At 36.6% G+C, this 21,005-nt stretch overlaps 1 protein-coding gene across 7 annotated transcripts in view; it reads left to right on the forward strand.

The window, feature by feature from the left end:
* RhoGAP102A (Rho GTPase activating protein at 102A) overlaps positions 1-18,334 on the forward strand; it is a 74,112-nt gene extending 55,778 nt beyond the window's left edge. For 4 of the 7 annotated variants that reach the window (XM_044395394.2, XM_070218114.1, XM_070218120.1 and 1 more), the window contains 4 exons: positions 13,689-13,823; positions 17,642-17,716; positions 17,780-17,976; positions 18,041-18,334. In XM_044395394.2, coding sequence (XP_044251329.1) covers positions 13,689-13,823; positions 17,642-17,716; positions 17,780-17,976; positions 18,041-18,261 — 628 coding nt within the window. In that variant the 3' untranslated portion in view covers positions 18,262-18,334. The other 3 variants (XM_070218116.1, XM_070218117.1, XM_070218118.1) reach the window with 3 other exon arrangements.
* Positions 18,335-21,005: the final 2,671 nt, after the last annotated feature.

Here is a 21,005-nt window from a genome sequence, read left to right on the forward strand (position 1 = left end):
CAGCTATATAATATTATTGTCCGATTTTTATACCCTTGCAGAGGGTATTATGATTTCAGTCAGAAATTTGTAACGCAGGGAAGGAAGTGTTTCCGCCCACATAAAGTATATATGTTCTTGGTCTGCACCAATAGCCGAGTCCATCTAGCCATGTCCGTCTGTCCGTTTCTATGTAAACTAGTCTCTCAGTTTTAAAGCTATCGCGATGAAACTTTCTCAAAAGTCTTCTTTCTTTTGCAGGTAGTACATATGTCGGCGCGAGCCGGATCGGATTACTATATCTTAAAACTCCAATAGGAATAATCAAAGAAATATAAGAAAATTCATTGTAACTTTGTAGGAAGTAGGCCTTTTGATTTTTGACAACTTAAAAACATAATTTTAAATAGGCAGGAAGAATCTGGAATCCCTGGATTTGCACCGATATAGTGAGCATTAACCTATAGGTATTTACTTTATCTGCAAGGGTATATAAGCTTCGGCCTAAGCTAGGTTCCTTTCTTATTTTATTTTAGTTCGAAATTAAAAAAAAAAATAAAATAAAAATCCTAAAATTATTTTATGTATGGGGTTTGAAAGATAAAGGGTGTATCTTTTAAAAAACTTTAACTTCGAACCAAGCCATGCATCCATTTGCCTCTGAGAGCTCCGCAAAGTTGGTCAATTTCAGCATTTTTCGAACTTTGAGGTCCTTTTGCTAAGAATCCTTGCGTCGGGGAACTCTTTGGAAAACGCAGTTTAACTTGGGAATTCGTAACGAATCCAAAAATATAGCATTCATCGAGGTTAATTTTTGATGCTGCTGTTATTGTTAAGTTTAATTCGAAATTCGGCTAAAATTTATTTTCTTTTATTCCATTCCATTAATTTTTTAGTCGTCCGATTTTTTTTTTAATTAATCCAAAATTCAGAAATATAAAAAAAACAAGAGAGAACGCTATAGTCGGGTTGGTGTCCCGACTATTTAATACCCGTCACTCAGCTAAAGGAAGTGCGAACGCTGTACTCGGGTTCGTGTCCTGACTATGATCGTAGCTCAGCTAAAGGGTGTGCGGGGGAGATAGATATATGTAGATATTTTGATTGCGTATAACTTTTTAATGAATGGTCCGATTTGAAAAATGTCTTCTACATTTTGATTGGTATAATTATACACAACAAAATTGCATTCATACTTCTGGAAAATCTTTAAAGGTGTGGGCGCCAGACACATTATAAAATTGTTAGTGGGCGATTGTGGGCGTTAGAGGGGGCGTGGCGCTTGGCTGAAATAAACTTGCGCTGCGTAGGAAGCCCAAGAATATGTGTGGAAAAATCAACCTTCTAGCTTTTGTAGTTTCCGAGATCTCAGCGTTCATACGGACGGACAGCCGGACAGACGGACATGGCTAGATCGACTCAGCTAGTGACCCTGGTCAAGAATATATATACTTTATGGGGTCGGAAACGCTTCCTTCTAGCTGTTACATACTTTTGCACGAATACAATATACCCTTTTACTCTACGAGTAACGGGTATAACACCAGTTTACAAAAAAAAAATCGATGAAATATACCATGAATGAAACCTTTGTTTTCCGGTAAGGTACGTCTTCCTGATTAAGAAAATGGTCCTACACCGTTTTGGGCGAGTAAACGAAATTACGGACAAAGAAGACAATTTCACAATAGACAATTAAAAAGACATGCAGGTCAGAATACGAGTAGTCAAGTACGAGTAGAGTTGCTAAGTAGGATAGTATTATTGCTTTAAAGATAGGCAGTGAGTCGGTAGTAGATATTAGGTGATATAGTCTATTATAGTCATTGCAGAGTACTCTAAAAGGTTCATGCATTGCATAATTAGAGATACAATGATTTAAAACTAGAGGAATATAGTTTCTTGTGAATCTATTTGGCACATTAAAATGCAGGCGACCCAGTAACTCGGGACTCTCCACATCCCCTTGAATAAGATTCCTAATAAACGTAATACCAAGCATAGTTCTTCGATTAACTAATGATGGCAAGTTAATTAGAAGTAGTCTACTAGAATAGGATGGCAGTATTAGGCTTGTATCCCAGTTAAGTCCCCGTAAGGCAAATATTAAAAAGTTTTTTTGCACAGACTCAATCCAATCTATATGCACCCCATATTGGGGACTCCAAACTGGAGCGCAGTACTCAAGAATTGGTCGGACTAATGAAATAAACAAGGTCTTTGTGACATAAGGATCATCGAATTCCTTCGACCACCTTTTGATAAATGCAAGCACGCCCCTGGCTTTATTTACCATGGTAGTAATGTGATCCGAAAATTTAAGTTTGGGATCCATATAGACTTCAAGGTCGTCAGCATGCGTTATTCTATCTAACACACAATCGCTCAAAGTATAAGTTGAATAGTGAGGGCTGACACGAAAAAAGGTCATTAGTTTACACTTAGAACCATTTAAATTTAAATCATTATTCAAGCACCATGTTTGAAATGCATTGAGATCAGATTGTAAAGCTAAACTTTGTGCGGGATCATTAAATTGCAGGCACAACTTAACGTCATCTGCGTACATAAGTACACGTGAGTTCGTTAGGACTAAAGGAAGGTCATTTATAAATAATGTAAACAGGAGCGGACCAAGATGACTTCCTTGTGGTACACCGGACGTAACTCGGATTAGGGATGATAAAGAGTTTTTAAAAATGACCCTTTGAGTCATTTTGAAGATCATCAGGAAACCCCAAAAGGTCCAATTTCCGAACTAAAATCGGATGGTTTACAGAGTCAAACGCCTTACTGAAATCAGTGTATACCACATCAGTCTGACAATTTGTTCTAAAACCATTTAACACAAATGAAGTAAACTCCAAAAGGTTGGTTGTCGTTGACTTACGTTTTATAAATCCGTGCTGACAAGAGGAAATAAGAGACCTACAACTGTGTTGCAAATGGGGAGTAATAATGTTCTCGAAGAGCTTCGGAATAGCTGATAGCTTTGAAATACCTCTGTAATTACATGCGTTCAATTTGCTCCCCTTTTTATGAAGTGGGATAACAAACGATTCCTTCCATCTATGCGGGAAATCTGACGTTTCTAAAGACAAAATAAAAAGTTTATGCAATGGTCTACACAAAGTCTCAGTGCAATACTTGAGCACACATCCAGGGACTCCGTCAGGACCCGGAGAGTAGACTGTTTTGACCCTTTGCAAATCTAAAAGAAGTGAGCTTTCACTTATAACTGGACAAAAAATAAAGTTTGATTTAGGAATGTCATATGGGTAAGACTGATCTGACGGACTTGTTGTTGAATAGGTGGTTTGGAAAAACTGTGCAAAAAGATCGGCTATGGCCAGATCAGTTTTTGCGGCGGAATTTTCAAATTTAAGGGTTGATGGGTAACTTGAAGATTTACGCTTTGTGTTAACAAAATTATAAAACTGTTTTGGATCCAGTGTAAGCTGCGTCTTACAACGAGCTAAATAGTTTTTGTAACACTGAGCGTTAAGCACGTTAAAATCCTACCGAGCACTTAAGTATCGGGAAAAGGCAGCTTGTGATCCGGAAGCTCTAAACTTTTTGTAGAGTCTAGACTTCACATTTTTAAGTCGTCACAACTCTTTACTAAACCACGGAGGTTGGCTAGAAATTTTAGGATAATACGTAGGTACGCATGTATCAAAAACTGCGTTTAATACATTATAAAATATATTAACAGCTTCAGTCATATTAGTACATAAGTACAGATTAGACCAATCCGAGCAAGCGATAAGGCTATTGATAAGTGCAAAGTTTGCTCTACGGAAGCAGAGGATGCGTTTAGCTGACTTTTCACATATTTCAATTAATTTTGTACCCGTGTCAACAGTCACCTCTAGCGTTGGGTGATATGGGTCTTCTGGTAAAGTAATTGCAGAGGCTTTAACTATGCAGACACAATCTGGACTTGAAACAAAGCATAGATCCAGTAATCGTCCTAACGAATTTAGAACATGGTTTACTTGAGACAATGAAATATCAAGCAAACCATCAAGAAAATCATGCTGCGTTAAAGGTAGCAATATATTCGAGGTTTCGACGGTGGACCATGTCGCTCTAGGTATATTAAAGTCATCTAAAACTATTAACTGATCCCTATCTGATAGTTTACTTGAAATAAACTGGATAGCGGACAGATGATTAGCATATATTGAGAATTCAGATGACGGCGGAATATAAGAACATGTTATGTATATAGAAATACCCTGAAGGGATAGTTTTATACACAGAAATTCAATGTCCATTATTTCGTCGGACGTTATTTCTTCAGACTTTAATTCTGAGTTGACTGCAATTAAAACTATACCTCCACGTCGGGAGGGACGATCAAGCCTGTACGTTGTGAACTTACTTGGAAAAACTTCGGAACTAAGAATTTCCGGTTTTAACCAAGTTTCTGTGAACACAATAAAATGGGAAGACAAGGAAAAACTATCAGTATACAATTTGGTCAACTTACTTTGTAAACCTCTGGTATTCTGATAGGAATGCAGAAGGAAAGAATCTAGTTTTTTGAGACAGATACAGATGAAGATGTGGATGGCTCTTTAAAGAGATTTCCAACTTCCTTTGAACGAATTTTCTTTTTTCTAGCAAAAATGCCTGCAGGCCAAAAATTGGGTGAGCACATCGTTGCAAAATGAGCACAGGGAACACCGAGCTTAAATGATGATACTTCCCTAGCATATGGAAATTTAAATCGTTCAACCTTTAGATCATCAATCTGAACTTTGTTACGGATATAGGCCGTAATGTCCAGGGATGAAAGGTCAGGATTCAGCCGAGAAACAAAAATTTGTTTCCGCTGCGGTACACAGGTGACTGTTTTAGGTACCACGCATGTGACAGGTTTTGGTACTGCAGCATTTATGGCTGCACTACCAGTTCCAGTCGGTACTCCAGACGTTAAGTCAACATGCGGCGTTGGAGTCATTTCTTTATTTTTTTTAATAGATTTTTCGGATGTCTCATGCGGCAAAATCTCACGATCTTTACATTCGGATACCGAATCTTTTTTAGCTTTCGACCTCAGAACCATTTGTGCGGCAGCTGAGATCGACTGCTGTGCTGCAGACCCCGGATGGCCAGAGAGAGATGCACTAGCGTCTTCCGTGGGTTGTCTATCGACCGCGATCTTTTTACGCTTAGGAGAATCGGGCTCAGATAGCATACGGCTAGTGAGCTGCGACTCAAGCGCCACAAGCAGAAACGTATTTCTACGGCTGTTACGAATTAATTCCGTTACAGTGCTTTTTGTGAGCCGTCTTATAGAGATTGCCTGGGCTTCATACGCGATACATTCTTCACAATAGTAGCGCAAGCCACTTCTTATGTCGATTGCATCGCGAACCAGGCCCGAATAGCCAAGACATTTTGCATGAAAAATACTATCGCACGAATGGCACGGAATGTTCTGTTGTCCAGCCAAAATCAACGACTTGCATTTCTTCGAACAACAGACAGCCATTATCGCTATATTCCGAACCACGGTGCAAAGAGAAAAAAGCTACGAGAGTAAGAGAGAGCGGGAGAGAGTGAGCGGGAGTGAGTAAGCGGGGGAGCGTAAGTTTAAGCTGTGCCAACAACAACGTTTTATGCGGGAGTGCGGGAGAGCGGGTAACTACCGTATAGATTCTTACCGCTCCAAACAGCGTTTGGTAGAAAAGGAGAATGCAATAAGATAAAACAATAACAACAAACACTGCACAGAGACTGGGCGTGCAAACTAATTTAGTTAATTTAAACACAAAACAATCACTATGCACTCGCGAAGCGAACGGATGTTGTTAGTGACATAAAAAGCTATTTAAATGTTAGAAAATTCGAATTAAACCCCGATGGTTTATGGACAAAAAGAACAAAAATTCGGAGCGCAAGACAAAAACACGACCGTTCACTGAAAGAGCGAAAAATACCCAACAATACAGAATGGAGACATCTCAGTAAAATTTTGTATGAAAATAGCTATTTTCAAAAAATCATAAAAAATACAAGGAAAAATATATTTTTATTTTTGCAGTTATTATTAGTTTTGATTGGGGAACAACTTTGCATCAAAACTTTTTTGTTTTAAGCCCCAGGAAAAAAGTTGAAAATTTGAATTAAAAAAAAAAATTGTCTAATTTGCTCACTTTTCAAAGGTTGCCTAATGGGTTAAGAAAATGTTGGTGTCATTTAAGGGGGGAGATACATAAAGAATTGCCTTTTTTTTATGTTTTTCGTGATTTTTTTTAACTAATAAGGAATTGTGCTGGGATCTCGTAACCTGGCATGTTGATTACACTGTTCTTTTATAATTTTTAAATTTTTTTTTGTTATCCTTTAAAATGGCAGCCATGGGAATTTTTTGCCAGGCTATATTAAAAAACAAGAAAGAACGCTATAGTCGAGTGCCTCGACTATTAGATACCCGTTACTCAGCTAAACAACTTAATAGAAATCTTATATGTTCTTATATGTTATGTTATTCTTATATGTTTTTCGCCGCTCGATTTTTACCCAGGGATCTCTTTCTAGAAGAGGCTTTCTAGAACTTTCAATTCTGCCTAGCACATCTTCCGTCTCTCTCTGTAGCGCAGGTGAATGCACTTGTAAAAAAACGTATACGAGCAAAAAGAGACAAAGTGCGCGCCCCATTTCAAATAATTTAAAACAGACAGACAGACAGACAGACAGACAGACAGACAGACAGACAGACAGACAGACAGACAGACAGACAGACAGACAGACAGACAGACAGACAGACAGACAGACAGACAGACAGACAGACAGACAGACAGACAGACAGACAGACAGACAGACAGACAGACAGACAGACAGACAGACAGACAGACAGACAGACAGACAGACAGACAGACAGACAGACAGACAGACAGACAGACAGACAGACAGACAGACAGACAGACAGACAGACAGACAGACAGACAGACAGACAGACAGACAGACAGACAGACAGACAGACAGACAGACAGACAGACAGACAGACAGACAGACAGACAGACAGACAGACAGACAGACAGACAGACAGACAGACAGACAGACAGACAGACAGACAGACAGACAGACAGACAGACAGACAGACAGACAGACAGACAGACAGACAGACAGACAGACAGACAGACAGACAGACAGACAGACAGACAGACAGACAGACAGACAGACAGACAGACAGACAGACAGACAGACAGACAGACAGACAGACAGACAGACAGACAGACAGACAGACAGACAGACAGACAGACAGACAGACAGACAGACAGACAGACAGACAGACAGACAGACAGACAGACAGACAGACAGACAGACAGACAGACAGACAGACAGACAGACAGACAGACAGACAGACAGACAGACAGACAGACAGACAGACAGACAGACAGACAGACAGACAGACAGACAGACAGACAGACAGACAGACAGACAGACAGACAGACAGACAGACAGACAGACAGACAGACAGACAGACAGACAGACAGACAGACAGACAGACAGACAGACAGACAGACAGACAGACAGACAGACAGACAGACAGACAGACAGACAGACAGACAGACAGACAGACAGACAGACAGACAGACAGACAGACAGACAGACAGACAGACAGACAGACAGACAGACAGACAGACAGACAGACAGACAGACAGACAGACAGACAGACAGACAGACAGACAGACAGACAGACAGACAGACAGACAGACAGACAGACAGACAGACAGACAGACAGACAGACAGACAGACAGACAGACAGACAGACAGACAGACAGACAGACAGACAGACAGACAGACAGACAGACAGACAGACAGACAGACAGACAGACAGACAGACAGACAGACAGACAGACAGACAGACAGACAGACAGACAGACAGACAGACAGACAGACAGACAGACAGACAGACAGACAGACAGACAGACAGACAGACAGACAGACAGACAGACAGACAGACAGACAGACAGACAGACAGACAGACAGACAGACAGACAGACAGACAGACAGACAGACAGACAGACAGACAGACAGACAGACAGACAGACAGACAGACAGACAGACAGACAGACAGCCACACAGACACACAGACAGCCAGACAGACAGACAGACAGACAGACAGACAGACAGACAGACAGACAGACAGACAGACAGACAGACACGTGCTTGTTACGCGCGGGGCCCTTTTTTAAATTTGGAAGAATACATAAAACCAATACAGACGGGACAAATAATGAAAAAAAAACATGCAGTTAGGAGTGAAGCAAATGAGTTAAAATGTTCGTTTTTAATACCGGGATAGAAGTTGATGTGCAAATTAAATGATAAAGAACGTTATAGTTATTACATAGAACGCGAAAGAAATGATAATTACGTGTTAGTCTAACGGGAACATTAAAAGTTAGGCGGCTAACAAGTTCTCCAGAATCAATATCACCTCTTATAAGATTATGCATAAAAATGGTACCAAGCATTATTCTACGATTAGCAAGTGTCGGTAAATTAAGCAATAATAATCTACTCTGGTAGGAAGGTAGCCTTACGTTTTGATCCCAGTTCAAACTACGAAGGGCAAAAAGGAGAAATTTTTTTTGTACCGACGCTATACGGTCAATGTGGACTTGGTATTGTGGGCTCCAAACCGAAGAACAATATTCCAATATAGGACGGACAAGGGAGGTAAATAATAATTTGGTTATATAAGGGTCATCAAATTCTTTTGACCAACGCTTTATAAACCCAAGAACACTCATAGCTTTATTGACTGTCGACATTATGTGGCAGTCAAATTTAAGCTTCGGGTCCAGAAGAACGCCTAAATCATTTACTGAATATATACGGTCAAGTGGCAAGTTCTGAAGCACATAACTTGTAAACGTTGGAGTAACCCTATGAATGGTCATTACGTTACATTTCAGGCAGTTCAAATTTAAGAGGTTATACTCACACCATACTTGAAAATTATCAATGTCTGATTGTAAGCCGAAACCAGACTCCATAGACTCTCATCAGAATACATTAGTACACGAGAATTTGTTATAAACAGAGTAAACAGCAAGGGGCCCAGATGACTACCCTGGGGCACTCCAGATGTCACGTGGATCATTTTAGAAACAGCGTTCTTAAATATAACCCTCTAAGTCCTCCCATTCAAATAACTTTAAATCCAAGTTAAAAGATTACATGGAAACCCAAGCAAGTCTAGTTTAAATAAAAGAAGAGAGTGGTTAATGGAGTCAAAGGCTTTACTGAACTCTATATATATAACGTCGGTCTGCATTTTATTGTTAAATCCATTTATTACAATAGATGACAATCCAAGTAAATTGGTGGTAGTCGATCTTCGCTTAACGAAACCATTCTGACACGGTCATATTAGCGAGGAACATAAATGTTGCAAATTAGATGTGATAATAAGTTCAAAGGCTTTTGGAATTGCCGACAATTTAGAAATACCTCTATAATTCTGGGCATCCGCCTTCGCCCTTTTTTTGTGAAGTGGAACAATAAAAGGGTTTAAGGGCTGTTGTCTTGTCCGTCCTGCAAAGTAAAATTTAGCTAATGGTAAGATAAATTTATCCAGGTTGCCAATCGGTTTTCTATTTCTCGACCGTCATTTTAAACTCAAAATAAAAGGCGCACTTATTCGAGACTAGGTGGCAACACCACAACAGAAGAGTTAACTAATTTTCAAAAATTAGTCGAAAAACTATCGAAAATTATAATAAAACAGTCATACTAACAGATGATATAAACAAAATTTCAAACTTATAAAAAACAATGTCGGCAGAAAGAAATTATACCGATGAACAGGAAGCAATTCTTGTAGAACCGGGGTCTTCGGAATCGCCTCCGGGAGATTGAATTCTTCATGCGTGCAATCTTTGACTCCTATGACTTTCGGAAACTTGGCTATTTTAATTATAAATTTTTAATACGCCACTACTTTATAAATTATTTTGAAAAAGACGCCATAGCAAAAGAAACTTCCTTAACAACTCGACTGGCTGTGGCCACGCTAACACCACTAAAATCGCCTACAGTTATAAAAAAACTGCCGCTTGCGTAGAATCTGAAAGCTATTAGAAGCTTAACCCTGTAATAATGGGTTTTGATTACACAGGCCAACAGTGTTTTTGGTGCAGCCCTATGGGCATTAAGTTGTGTTAATATAGACGGATATAAGCATATCTGCATACTTAGTTTTCGAGTTTAACGGGTGGTATTTGTGCAATCTCGGTTTGAAAAAAGTAGCAACATTTTATATTTTCAGTTAAGATATCTTCGAGGGTCTGTGCTCAGTTGTAATAAAACCTATGCCAAAAAATTGCTTAGATGCCCTTCTACATAATTGCATTTAAGGTTCCATCATTATTTGAGTTAATAAAAGCCTATGAGCCATTGAAGTAATTTGTTCACCTCTATTTACAACCAACTTGATGCGGTGAACAGGCTTAAAAAAATACAAGAAAAAATATGTGCCCTAAAATATTTTACATGCATCTAGAGGCGTCTTTTCCCGAATTTTTGAGATAAATCCCACTATTGTACTTCGAAAAATGGAATTTATAGAACTTTTTCCGTAAGAATGGGAAAAGTAACAAGTATTTTAGAGTCACTCTTACGTAACGAGTGTGTCGTGATTTTACACAGTAGGCTTTTTAAAGATAACAGTGGCGTCGCCTTAAAATTGTGGTGGGGATTTTTTTTAAGGCATATTAACCCCTTAAAAATATAATTTGTCTATGTTCGGCGCCTACTGCTAACCAAATTGAAAGGCACATTTTTGCGAATGTGTCAGATATTTATGTAAAATGGGATTTAAAAACAGTTGTTACTTTTTAAGTTCTTACGGAAAAAATTCTATAAATTCCATCCTTCGACGTACAATGGTCTTATTTGTCTTAAAAATTCGGTGAAAGACGCCTTTAGATGCCTGTAAAATATTTTAGGGCATATATTTTTCCTTGTATTTTTTTAAGCGTGTTCACCGCATCAAGTTGGTTGGGAATAGAGGTGAACAAATTACTTCAATGGCTCATAGGCTGTGATTGACTCAAATTATGATGGAACCTTAAGTGCAATAATGTAGAAGGGCATCTAAGCAATTTTTTGGCATAGGTATTATTACAACTGAGCACAGACCCTCGAAGATATCTTAAATCAAAAAATTAAATGTTGCTATTTTTTTCAAGCCGCGATTGCCCAAATACCACCCGTTAAACGCGAAAACTAAGTATGCAGATATGCTTATATACGTCTATATTAACATGTTTTAATGCCAATAGGCCTGCACCTTTTAATAAAGTCCATTTTGTTGACCTGTGTTATTTGGAATTAGTTAAATCAAATGAATGCACTAACTTCTTTACTTTAGTTTAGTCGTCGGCACACACCTACGTTGACATTTTGTTTTATATTTCTGTGAGTAATTTGCACTGGGCAGCTTATCGATGTGTGTGTGCAGACGTCTGTTCTACAGTATACGTGAGCGTGCAGTGGCTGAGCAGAACAAAACCCTATGCTCACTTAATAGGGCGCTGCCAACCGCTGCTTTAGATTCACGTCGCAAAACAAATAGCGCCGTGCTTTTACACAAGCGAAACCTTTTTACAAATTCTTTGTCACTGTAATGTTCGATGTAATTTCTTTGGTCTTGATATCTGCGCCGATAGGTTCGCACCTCAGACAATTCAACCATATACCACAGAGTTTGAAGATAAATCTCTCGAGAATTCATTTTAAAATAAATTGGATGACTTTAACAATTTTGATTTTTATTTAATTGTAAATTAACAGCTGTAAGAGCTGATTAAGCTGTTGTCGAATGAAGAGTGGAACCAGATTGACAACGCTCGAATGTCTGGCAACACTTGCGCACAAATCCAACCGCACAAATTGGAAACGGTAGATGAAGTACCGAGACAAAATTTGTCGTTACCTGCGTTAACATAAGGACAAGTAAACCATTTTTTGTTTATCACTCCGTTGTCCCGGCAGGCAAACTAAAGTACGGACGAGAAAACGGCCCTAAGAGTAACAGGTATAATTCGATTTTTCGTTGGATAGTATGTAAAAGGAAATAGGAAGCATTTCCGAACCTATAAAGTGTATAAATTATGGATCACTTTAAATCCCATAAACCTCAAATCCTTCCACATTTTTGATTAAATGGGCTTGTACTCAGCCTAACAAAAACTGGCCCCAAAAAACTATTTTCAGTCAATTATCTCTTGATTTGGTAATATACGAGCAATATTTTTCGGTCACACTGGATCAAAACCATATACAAACCTAAAATTTAAATATTTAACTTGTATTTTACAAGAGAAATCAACCGTATGATGTAATATAATCCATTGTATATAATCCATTCTGCCTTTGAGAATGTATTTTAGCCATTTTCGTTAAGGATTTAAGGGGTTATAAACAGTTGTACCGCACAAAAAATTAAAATTTTACCGATTTTTTTTTTACACCAAAAAAAATACTTATTAAAAATGTTTTGCCGGCGTTGTTTAGTACATGTTTCTGGGTACTTATTAAAATTGTTTCATAAAAAAATATTAAATAATAAAAATGTTATGGCCAAATTCCAAGATCGTCTTTTTTCGATAGTGACTTGTGGTGAACATCATATCCCAAGAACGGTTCATCTCAAATCCCCAATTCAAAAAAATTTCATTAGTATATTGCCTAGTCCCTGAACGAAGGATTTGTAAACATTTTGATTAAAAAAAAATGGCGACGGTCTTAACAAAAAAAGTACTTTTTCAAGGTATACAATTTTGGATTTTATGCTCTAAAAAAAGAAGTTTTCAAAAAAAATTGAAAATCCTTCGTTCAAGGACTAGCTATTGTTATAATAAATAAGTGGTCAAACTTTTGTGTCGATCGGATTAATAGTTTTTTAGTAATCGTGTCCACCGCAAAGGTAATTTCGAAAAAACGAGATTCTGAGATAATCGCGTTTAAAGTTTCAAGTTTGTAAGGGCCGATGTGCAGGTAGTGCGCTATAAATAGCTACAACTTCGGTTATAAAGCTCCGATCGTTTTGAATTGTTGTGAGGGTATTCTCACCAGTATATACTTAAAAAATATGCAATAAAAAAAATCGATGTTTTCATCTATCACAACTGTATATAACCCCTTAACTAGGTTGTTATCGGAATTGATCGATAGCTCAAGAAATATATAAAATTAATTATTTCTTGAGCGGTATTTTAGTATTTAGCCCTTGACGCAGACACCTATTCCTTACATTTTTGCCTTGCATGGTCATCCTTTCGCTAGATGACTCCACACTATTGTAAAAATTAGGACGGCGACGGCGCGATTTAGCGAAGCGTTGGAACCGCTGACCATGCTAGGCAGAAATGTGGACGCTTTAATCAAAAAATGGAATGCTAGCAGTCGATTTACTGCTTGCATGACGTCAGTTCCTTAAGCTTAGTAACAGGTATCTAATAGTCGATGTGCTTGACTATAGCGCCCTTATTAATGCAAAGATATTTTGTAGTGCAATCAATTGATTGGATTTGTCAATCTTCTTCAATCAACTTCAACTTAAAAATAGTCATTACTTACAATACTTTGTACAAATTATTTCTCTGTCCTGGGCTAGGTTATTCTATCAGTAAGAATTGGTATATTTGTACATTTATTTCCAATTATTATATTTTTGTCAGGACCATGATCAATCATTATGAAGAAATTTTTAAGATATCAGCAGAATTGCTTAATGTTATCTATACTCAAGTCCTGGAATCTTGTCCTGAAAAATTATACGAGCTAATTTCAACGAAAATAAGTGGATCCGAATGGTAAGGCCTCAAAAATATATTTGTTTGGTTTTTTACAGGTAAGTATCGTTATCAGCAGTGTTTACATTATTGTATTTGAGGGTATCACAATTTTTTTTCAACCAAGGACTGTTTTTTTGTATACCCTTGCAGAAGGTATAATGATTTCAGTCAGAAGTTTGCTTGATTAGACGTGTCGATCTAACCATGTCTGTCTGTTCGTATGAACGCTGCGATCTCGGAAACTATAAAAGCTAGAAATTGGGATTCACCATGCAGATTCTTGAGGTTCCTACGCAGCGCAAGTTGGATTCAGATTGTAATGCCCATGAAGTGAATTTAAAAGGTGCTTGGCGCCCAAACCTTTAAGGATTTCGAAAAATGTTGTTTTTCTATTAATACCTATCAAAATGTAGGAGACATTTTTCAAATCGGACCATTCATTAAAAAGTTATGAGCAAATAATGGAATTCGAGCAGTGCACTATGGGGCATTTGACCACTTTTCTTGGCCGAAATTAATAACTCGGTCAATTCAAAAGATATTGACTTGAAAGTTTACCAGTCGCCATTTTTTATCCATACGCATATTATATATGAGAATCATCCGGATCGGAAAACTATGTCATATAGCTGCCATAGAAACGACCAAATTATCGTTGCTGTTTTTGGAGATAAATGCACATAACTTTAGAAATAGCAATATCTTAAAACAATATTAAAAGTTTCGTACAAATAGGATGACTATATCCTAAAGTTCTCAAAAAGAGGTGACAAGGAAAGAATTTGCTCTACATTTGTGCGTCTTTTTGTTCAAGTTGTAGCGAAACTTTCGTTTTAAAGCCGCTAAAGTCCACTTAAGTTAGTCAATTACAAAGCTAAGTATTTCTACTCTATTTTGATAATAATTTAAAGCCAGAAAAGTCCTTACTTCCTTAGCAACCAGTGCAAACGATAGGAGTGTGTGAAATTTGAGGTTATGGTCTAAAAAATTAAATTACAGAAAAAGTGGCAATAAGTGGCGATTCTGACCATATACATTTTAACAACAATTAAATAATCTACAAATCCCAATAGGTTCCAGAAGTGAACTCCGCTGGACTTACATTGTTACTCCATTTGAAATATAGTTTTCTTACGAAAATGTACTTGTTAGACCACTCCCTTAAACACTCATTTATAAGAAAAATCCGTCTGGTTTTTGTCGTCTAACCACACAACTACTTAGTACATAGCATAGTCCTTTAAATCCAATCCAAAAAGTTTACTTAGATTGCTTAAAACTCAAATTTAAAGCACTTTAAAACAGCAAGCAAAAAGTCGAAATACAACAGCCCGATAATTGAATTTCGAACAGCTGATTTAACAGCTTCTAACTTAACAGAGGCGACCTCTATCGGATTTCTGTAAACGTAACATTGTTAAATGGTCATCCTCAATCAACATTTTTTGTTTTAACGACTTTTAAAAAATGGGTTTTGGCTAACCAAGGTGGTCAAATGCCCCATAGTGCAGTGCAAGCAGTCACTCTGCTGCATGCATATCTCCATCTCCCTCGCATTTCTTTTAGCTGTGTGTCTGACAACAGCACTCTCTCTCTTGTTTTCTTTATTCTTAAAAAGTAGTCCAACAAAATTTACATTTTTTTTATTATTTTCTGACATAACGTAGTGTTGCACCCTAGGTTCCCAAATAATTCTTTTTTTTTGTAAAAAGTTTAGATATGCGGTTTTAGTAAGCAAGAAAAGATTGTAATTTATAAAATATTGCAGGACTATAAAACGAAAACAAGAGAAACCTCTAAAGTTTACTACCTCGACTCTCAGATTCCCGTTCCTCAGCTAAAAACGTCTAAGGGAGATGGAGATATACATACATGCATCAAATTGACTGCCTGCACTGCTTGAAATCCATTATTTGCTGCGTAGGAACCCCTATGTTCTATGTGGTGAGTCTCAAGGATCAGGATCACTAGCCGAGTTGATCCAGACATGTCCGCCTGCCCGTCTGTCAGCCTCATTATAGAAATTTTTTCTCAGCCTATACGATTTGACGCAGGTGCAAGCAAAACAGACATATGTCAGATTTAATAAGCAATTAATAATGCGGTTATTCCACGAAATTGCTCGGCTCATTCATTAGAGCATTTTTTCACAGCCTATATGATTTTACATAGCTCTATGGGACGTTTGACCTGATTTTTTGGCCTTAATTCATCATTTTAAAACAAAGCAAATTTTTTGACTTTTCTTTTGGAAAATGGTTTAAATTATTAAAATACATTCTTTTATATTATTAATTATACACAGTACACAATAAAAAAAATTTTCTTTTAAGCTAACAAAAAAGAATGTTTTTCTTTTCCTGTAAAGTCCCACTTTTTTGTATACCAAATACTGGTTATATCGAATAAAAATATATTTATCATAAAAAGAAGACGCGAAATGTTTTCAAATCAAATATTATGTTATAGCGAAGACAATTGCATTCAATTTATTTGACATTCCATCTTACCGAGCAAGAGGAAGACAAATAAACGGTTAATTTGACCCTTTTTAGTACTGGCGTAAAAATTGCAAATGTAAACACGTTATGTTCACTTGCTGCGGCTGACTTTAACAGCTGTTACTTTAACATTGGACTGTTAACTTAACATTAGCGGTATGTAACATTTCATTTTGATCTATTCTTAATACGGTTCCAATCATGTTTCGAATACTTGTAACAAACACATTTATGCCAAGAAACAGGTCAAATGCCCCATAGTGCATAGGCGCCACTAGGCTATAGGCCGTACTAACGGCTAGTAAGGCTTTGCATGAATCTTATAGCCTTTTCCCACAGAGTCCATCCGTATGAAACGGTTAGGATTTTTGACGAATGTGAAACTCGTGTTCCCACAGAGCACATCCATCTACCAATAACAGCTGACTTGAAGAGCAGTTGCTCAACTCAACATTAACGAAGGGGATTTCAAATAGTCAAAATAAAATTGCGTTCTCCTGACCTTATTGTAAAATAATACAATAAAGCATAAGATAATATTTTAAAACATATCTGAGAGCCTAACCTCCAGTACACCACGCTCCGCTTTTTCCACGCCTGTGACTAGCCAATATTAATATGAAACATTTTTAAACAAAACCAGATTAGTGCTGTTTTTATAATATACAGCAACTTTGGAACTTTATAGGACTGCATAGTACACTTTTAATTAATATTAGTTATTTCTGACGAAATGCAGAAGACTCTACTGCAAACATTGCAAACGCTTTTCCGCCAGAAAACAATGAGCTTTCGCTTTTTTAAATTTTTTTCCGCCATCGATTCGATTTCTTCCCGTAGTCATCGTTTCATTTTTCACAGTCAAGAGGAAGAATTTAAAGTTGCACCGAAAAAACATCGCCTAATTAACGGACTTACTGGGACATTTTCGGAACGGCAAAACCTTACGGACCAACCGTTCCACGGATGATGGATGAATCTCTGTGGGAAGACCCAATAAAAAGTTAAATGTGGCTCATTCATTAGAGCTACTTTGATATTAGATCAATAATTCAAATTAATACGATGCTTTTTGGTTGAATTTTCAAACATTTTGCGACTTTTAAGGTGGTATTAACAAATAATAACTATACAAATATTATTTCAGCGGCCTAATTACTCCTTCGCTAACTAAAATATTTCCCACTCATCAAAATTAAGACATCTAAAAATTCAATTTTTTCAAAAATTATTTATTAAAATTCTGTGTGCGACTTGAGCTTTGATCACTTAATTATTTTAAAACCTTTTCGACTTGTTATAAACAATTTTTAACCTATTTTTTGTTTCAATAAGGAACCTACAACAATTAGACGAGCAACCAAAAAGTTTGTCTGATGGCGTCTTTGAGCCTCCGATCCAAGAAAAATGGTTTGTAAATTTTTAAAATGTTTTTATGATAATTACATTAACTATTGACACGATTTATTTTAGGCATGACCATATTAATCAATTAAATGGCTTAGAAAAACGACAAAATAAAACAAAGGATTTAAAAGCAACGTCTCAATGTAACTCAAATGACACCAAAAGAGGTCAGGAAGAAAGCTCCGAAATTTTCACCGCTAGTCTGAAAATATCTGTCCCGGAAAAGTCTCTTAAAAACCATAAAGAATCTATAGAAAATAAAGGTTAATACATCTTTCAATTTATTACTAAACGTTTATTTACTTTCTACTTGTTTTATAAACCTAGAAAATAAAACATCATGTCAAAAAATATCTGCGCCCAGATTACCAACCAATATTTCAGACGTTACACCGTTAAGTGCAAATGTTGTTCAAATTGAAAAAACAACGAAAGCAGATACTTCAAATAATTTCGTTGACATCCATCAAGCGGGTATACGGAAGAAAGCAACTTACAAACGGGAGCACTTAATACCTAGCTCACGACGAGTAAACCAAGGACCTTAAATAATAGTTATTATATATTTTTTAAAAATGTTCAGTCAACACCTATTGCCTAATAAATATGGAATTATACCAATGATATTTCTTTGTTGTTAAAAAATATATATGAGAGCCCTGCATAAGTGGAATCATTAGACTCAGTAGAAGTTATAAAAATGATTTCGGTTCTTAGGCGTGTATTTTTAACGAAGCCATTTATGCCAGCTTTCTTGCATTTATTCTAACTTTTTGAACTTTGACGAAGTGTAACTTCTAGCTTCTACTAATGAATGAAACTCAATGCAGTGTATAAGAAAGTTGGAGGGCATTCTATTACCTGTAAAATGCGTCTTTTATGGTTGAAATCGGTTTACCACAACTCGGGTTAAAAAATTAAAAAATGTCAAAAACGTGTTTTAACTTAAAAAAAATCGGCTCCACAAAAAAATTTTAAGAGCCATTTTCTTAATCAGGAAGACGTACCTTCAGTGGTGGACTTTCCATATAGGCAATATAGGCAGCTGCCTAGGGCGGCAAATTTTCAGAGGCGGCAAATTTTCAGAGGCGGCAAATTTTCAGAGGCGGCAAATTTTCGACTGTTAACACTACATAAAATGCATTTAAATGGACACAAACATTTTTTTCTTAAAGGCGAATCCAAAAGTTTTCTCACAAATGCGCAGTTAAAATTCAAATACTTATATATCGATAGGTTGGTCACACTTATACACGATTGTGAAATATCTCGCAATCACATTGTTGACAATCGTAAAAATTTCTTAAAATGGCATTGCATGCATTTTTTAACTTTTAACAAAAATGAGTGACGGGCGAATTCGATTAAACGGTGCCGAATATCGCAAGCAAGCCGCAAAAAGATAAGTTGAAGATAACGAGGTTATAGCAAAAACCAAAAAGATCTCCTCGTATTTCACCCTTCGCGTAAATCAAAGTGATGCGGGAAGTTCGTCCGTTCCTGAAACAAGCCAAATTTCTGAGGAAACACCAGACTTTGCAGGTACCTTATTTTGAATTTCATGATTTTTTGTTCCCTATAATTTATTATTTTTTAATTTTACTCATCATAATTCTTTCAAGGTGGTACTTCTACTTTTCAGTACTTTCAGAATCTACGGAAGGAATAGCATTCGACGTTCATAAAAAGTCAATATTTTTATTCAGCGATGACCCTGCGGAATGGCTCGTAAATGACGAATTACGTGATCATATCGCTAAGTATAATTATAAGAGAAATGAACATCTGGATTTTTTGCAGTCAAAAAGAGATACGCGGTCTTTTAATTCATCCATGTTCGAAAGAAAACTTTTAAATGGCGAAAAAACTACCCGTGTCTGGCTAGTATATTCTGTAAGCAAAGGATCGGTATATTGTGCTCCATGCCTTCTTTTTGGCGGTGAATCTGCTTTTTCTAAGAAAGATGGATTCAGCGATTGGAAAAATGCTAGAATAAGAATGAGTCAACATGAAAATTCTGAAAAGCATCAAACTTGTTTGAAAACTTTTAAAGATAAAGAAAGTGCTTTAGGTCGCATCGACAAAACTGTGATTGCTGAATATGAAAAAGAAGTAGTTTACTAGAAAAATGTTTTGAAACGAGTCGTCGCTGTCGTTATGAGTTTAGCTTTACGTGGATTGCCTTTTAGAGGGCACGATGAAAAGTTTGGTTCTCTTCACAACGGAAAATATTTGATGCTTTTAGAATTGATAGCTGAATTCGACCCATTTCTGGAAGAGCATATTTTGAAACTCGGAAATAAAGGCGTCGGCAATACCAGTTATCTGTCCAAAAGGATTTGCGAAGAGTTTATTCAAATATTTGATATCAGAAGTTTTTGTATGTTTACATTTGCTCTCATAGGAGCTAATATATACATTTAAATTTAAATTGGTCAATCATAATTTTTAAACTATTGTATTTTAACAAATTAAGTTAAAAAGGCGTTGAAGTATTTCAAAATACCTTTTAAACGAAGTATAGCACATGTCTGTACCTTTAGTAGTGTAGAACTTACAAACTAACGAAATTTAGCTATTTTTAGCTTTTTCCCGCTAAAGTAGCGGCTTTTTCCAAAAGTCGTAGAACAAAAGATTCCTATAAGGAACTCTTAAGTGCAAATTTACTGATTCCATGACCCTAAAATACAGTTCGGATACCCTGCCACAAAATTCAATACTCAGGGAGCGTTAGTTGTTCTGAGCTGGCAAAAGTGGCTATTTTCGTTTCTGAATAACTTTTAAACGCGATTTTGTACATAAACATGATATATACCAAAATTTAAGGAATCTCAAGGGCTATACAGTTTAAAGTTATAAGGAAAATCGTTAGAGCCGTTTTTGAGAAAATTAAAAAAAAGCTAAAAAAAAAGTTTAAACAAATTTTCTTTTGTTCATATCTTTTTAACTATTACATTTACACAAATTGCATAGAAGGCGTTTATAACATTTAAAAATACCTTTCAAACGAGATGCAGCACAAGTCTGTAGCTTTAGTAGTATAGAAGTTACGGCTTTCCGAATTTTAGCTATTTATAGCTGTTTTCCCGCTAAACTAGCGGGTTTTTCCAAAAGTGGTAGAACAAAAGTTTTTTATATCGATGTGATGAACGTCATATCAAATTTTCAGAACTTAAAAAACATATTTTGGACAAGTGGACAAGTGGACAAACTGACAAACAGAATTAAATTTTCATTTTGGGAAGAAGAAGAAAATCTTATTTTGGCTATAACTTTTGAACGGAGAGTCGGA

The sequence above is a fragment of the Drosophila takahashii genome, chromosome 4 (genome assembly GCF_030179915.1).
Source record: "Drosophila takahashii strain IR98-3 E-12201 chromosome 4, DtakHiC1v2, whole genome shotgun sequence".
Lineage (NCBI taxonomy): Eukaryota > Metazoa > Arthropoda > Insecta > Diptera > Drosophilidae > Drosophila > Drosophila takahashii.